The following is a 2,351-nucleotide window of genomic DNA, read 5'->3' on the forward strand; positions in this document are numbered from 1 at the left end:
GTAACAAATTGCATCACAATAGCATCCATTGCTGCTACATGCAGGACTATAACTTAAATTGCAGCAACCAGTGTATGGTAGATTCAATGACAAGCAACTTCCTGAAATACACAATACAATGAAAGAATACAATGCTGTCATTGAATACCTTGTATAGGAGTGGAGGATGGACTAGCAGTATTTAATATGGTTGAAGTTTGACTTACAGTCACTGCATTAACAAAAAACTTAATATAACATACTTTATTGTACTAACAAACCAGAGATAGAGCTAGAGCTGTTTCCTGAGATCACACACTTCACTCCAGCATCTTCATGATGACTACAATCATGAATTTGTGTGTATGCACATTGAAACAGTGATTTCTCAGTTCCAGTGCAGTTTACATTATCCATTAGTATACTACCATTACCTTGACCATAATAAGCTCTGCCAATTGAAACACCATCTATATATGAGAGAGTAATTATGCTTTAATATCGATAGCTAGATCTAACTTGTTCCAAGGCCCAGTTGCCTACATACAACTGCAGCATCATCATTGTCCCAGTCATCATCACAGACAGTACCCCATGCTCCATTAATACACACTTCAACTCTTCCTTCATTATCATTAGATCCACCAACAAGACGAATGTCTGAATTATTACACGGAGTTGCGCCACAAGTAACACCAGCATCTTCAGAATGGCCACAGTCATGAGTAGATGAGTAAGTACAGTTGACAAGGAATCCTTCATTTCCAGTACACTGAACATTGTCCATGTTAATAGGACCAGTACCAGCACCAAAATAAGCATTAGTACGAGCAAAAGAAGCTGTCAATTTTTTAATTATTAACAACAACGATATGTTACTCTTACTTCCATCAATTCCTAACTGATTACATACAACTGCAGCATCAGATGCTCCCCAGTCATCATCACAGACAGTACCCCATGCTCCATTAATACACACTTCAACTCTTCCTTCATTAGCATTAGATCCACCAACAAGACGAATGCTACCATAAGTACAGTCTATAATTTAGAAAGAAGCTTTAGAATATTATACTATTTATTTATGATAGACTCTTTGTTGATAGGAGATGGAATTTGTGTGATAATTGCTGAAGTGGGATAAGCAGCAGAGATTACATGATAAAAACAACAATCTAAAATTAGCTTTATAAAAATGTCGCATGTTATCAATGTTAAAAATTTGTCCTTCAACTCAAAGTACATTGTTAATATAATGGCATCTTGGGGAAATTAATTATATAGGAAATGTATTTTGTCTATGCAATCTAATTAAATGTGCTAAATCTAAACGTATATGTTATTAGATTTTGGTACTAACTACTTGTAGAGGTGCTGTTTATGATGCATCTAACTCCAGCATCTTCAGTATGATCACAATTGTGATAAGAAGTATGTTGACAGTTGATAAGTGCTTCCTCAGTTCCATCACAGCGTACATCATTCATTACAATAAGACCAGTGCCAGAGCCATAATAAGCATTGCTATATGGAATACCATCTACATACAAGAATAATTATAAACAATTTTTATACAAACTAACTTGATCCAAGACCCAGTTGTCTACATACAACTGCAGCATCAGAAACACTCCATTCATCATCACAAACAGTACCCCATACTTCATTACTACACACTTCAACTCTTCCTTCATTATCATTAGATCCACCAACAAGACGAATGTCAGTGTTATTGCATTCAGGCTGTACACCACAAGTAACACCAGCATCTTCAGAATGGCCACAGTCATGAGTAGATAAGTAAGTACAGCTGACAAGGAATCCTTCATTTCCAGTACACTGAACATCGTCCATGTTAATAGGACCAGTACCAGCACCAAAATAAGCATTAGTACGAGCAATAGAGACTGTTAAAATATTTAATTATTTAACAACAACAATATGCTACTCTTACTTCCATCTATTCCTAACTGATTACATACAACTGCAGCATCAGGTGCTCCCCAGTCATCATCACAGACAGTACCCCATGCTCCATTAATACACACTTCAACTCTTCCTTCATTATCATTAAATCCACCAACAAGACGAATGCTACCAGAAGTACAAGCTGCAAACATGTGCAATCTACTGTATCACAAATATACTCTTACTTGGAGATGGACTTGGTGTAGTCACTAATGTCATGCTGGCACTAGGTGAGGACTTGTAAGTGCTAGATACACTTGCAGTAGTAGTTGTAGTAGTAATTATTGTATTTGTGGCTTTACAAAAGAATGACATCATTTATAAATTATTGTGTTACTCACCACTTGAAGATATACAACTGACTCCAGCATCTTGACTGTGACTACACTGATGAGTAGTATAAT

General features: G+C 36.2%; 1 protein-coding gene across 1 annotated transcript; it reads right to left on the bottom strand.

Annotated features, from left to right (window-relative positions):
- Positions 1-6: 6 nt before the first annotated feature.
- Positions 7-2,345, bottom strand: LOC109580443 (deleted in malignant brain tumors 1 protein-like; the record flags this gene model as incomplete). The annotated part of the gene is made up of 10 exons (XM_019993591.1): positions 2,289-2,345; positions 2,133-2,243; positions 1,934-2,089; positions 1,563-1,886; positions 1,340-1,519; positions 865-1,020; positions 499-819; positions 261-449; positions 149-211; positions 7-101 (listed from the first exon to the last, which is right to left on the bottom strand). Coding segments are annotated over exons 2-10 (1,518 nt in total), but the record flags the coding sequence as incomplete, so codon positions are not given.
- Between the last annotated feature and the right edge of the window lie 6 nt (positions 2,346-2,351).

Source organism: Amphimedon queenslandica, unplaced genomic scaffold (genome assembly GCF_000090795.2).
Source record: "Amphimedon queenslandica unplaced genomic scaffold, v1.1 AMPQUscaffold_13491, whole genome shotgun sequence".
Taxonomy (NCBI): Eukaryota; Metazoa; Porifera; class Demospongiae; order Haplosclerida; family Niphatidae; genus Amphimedon; species Amphimedon queenslandica.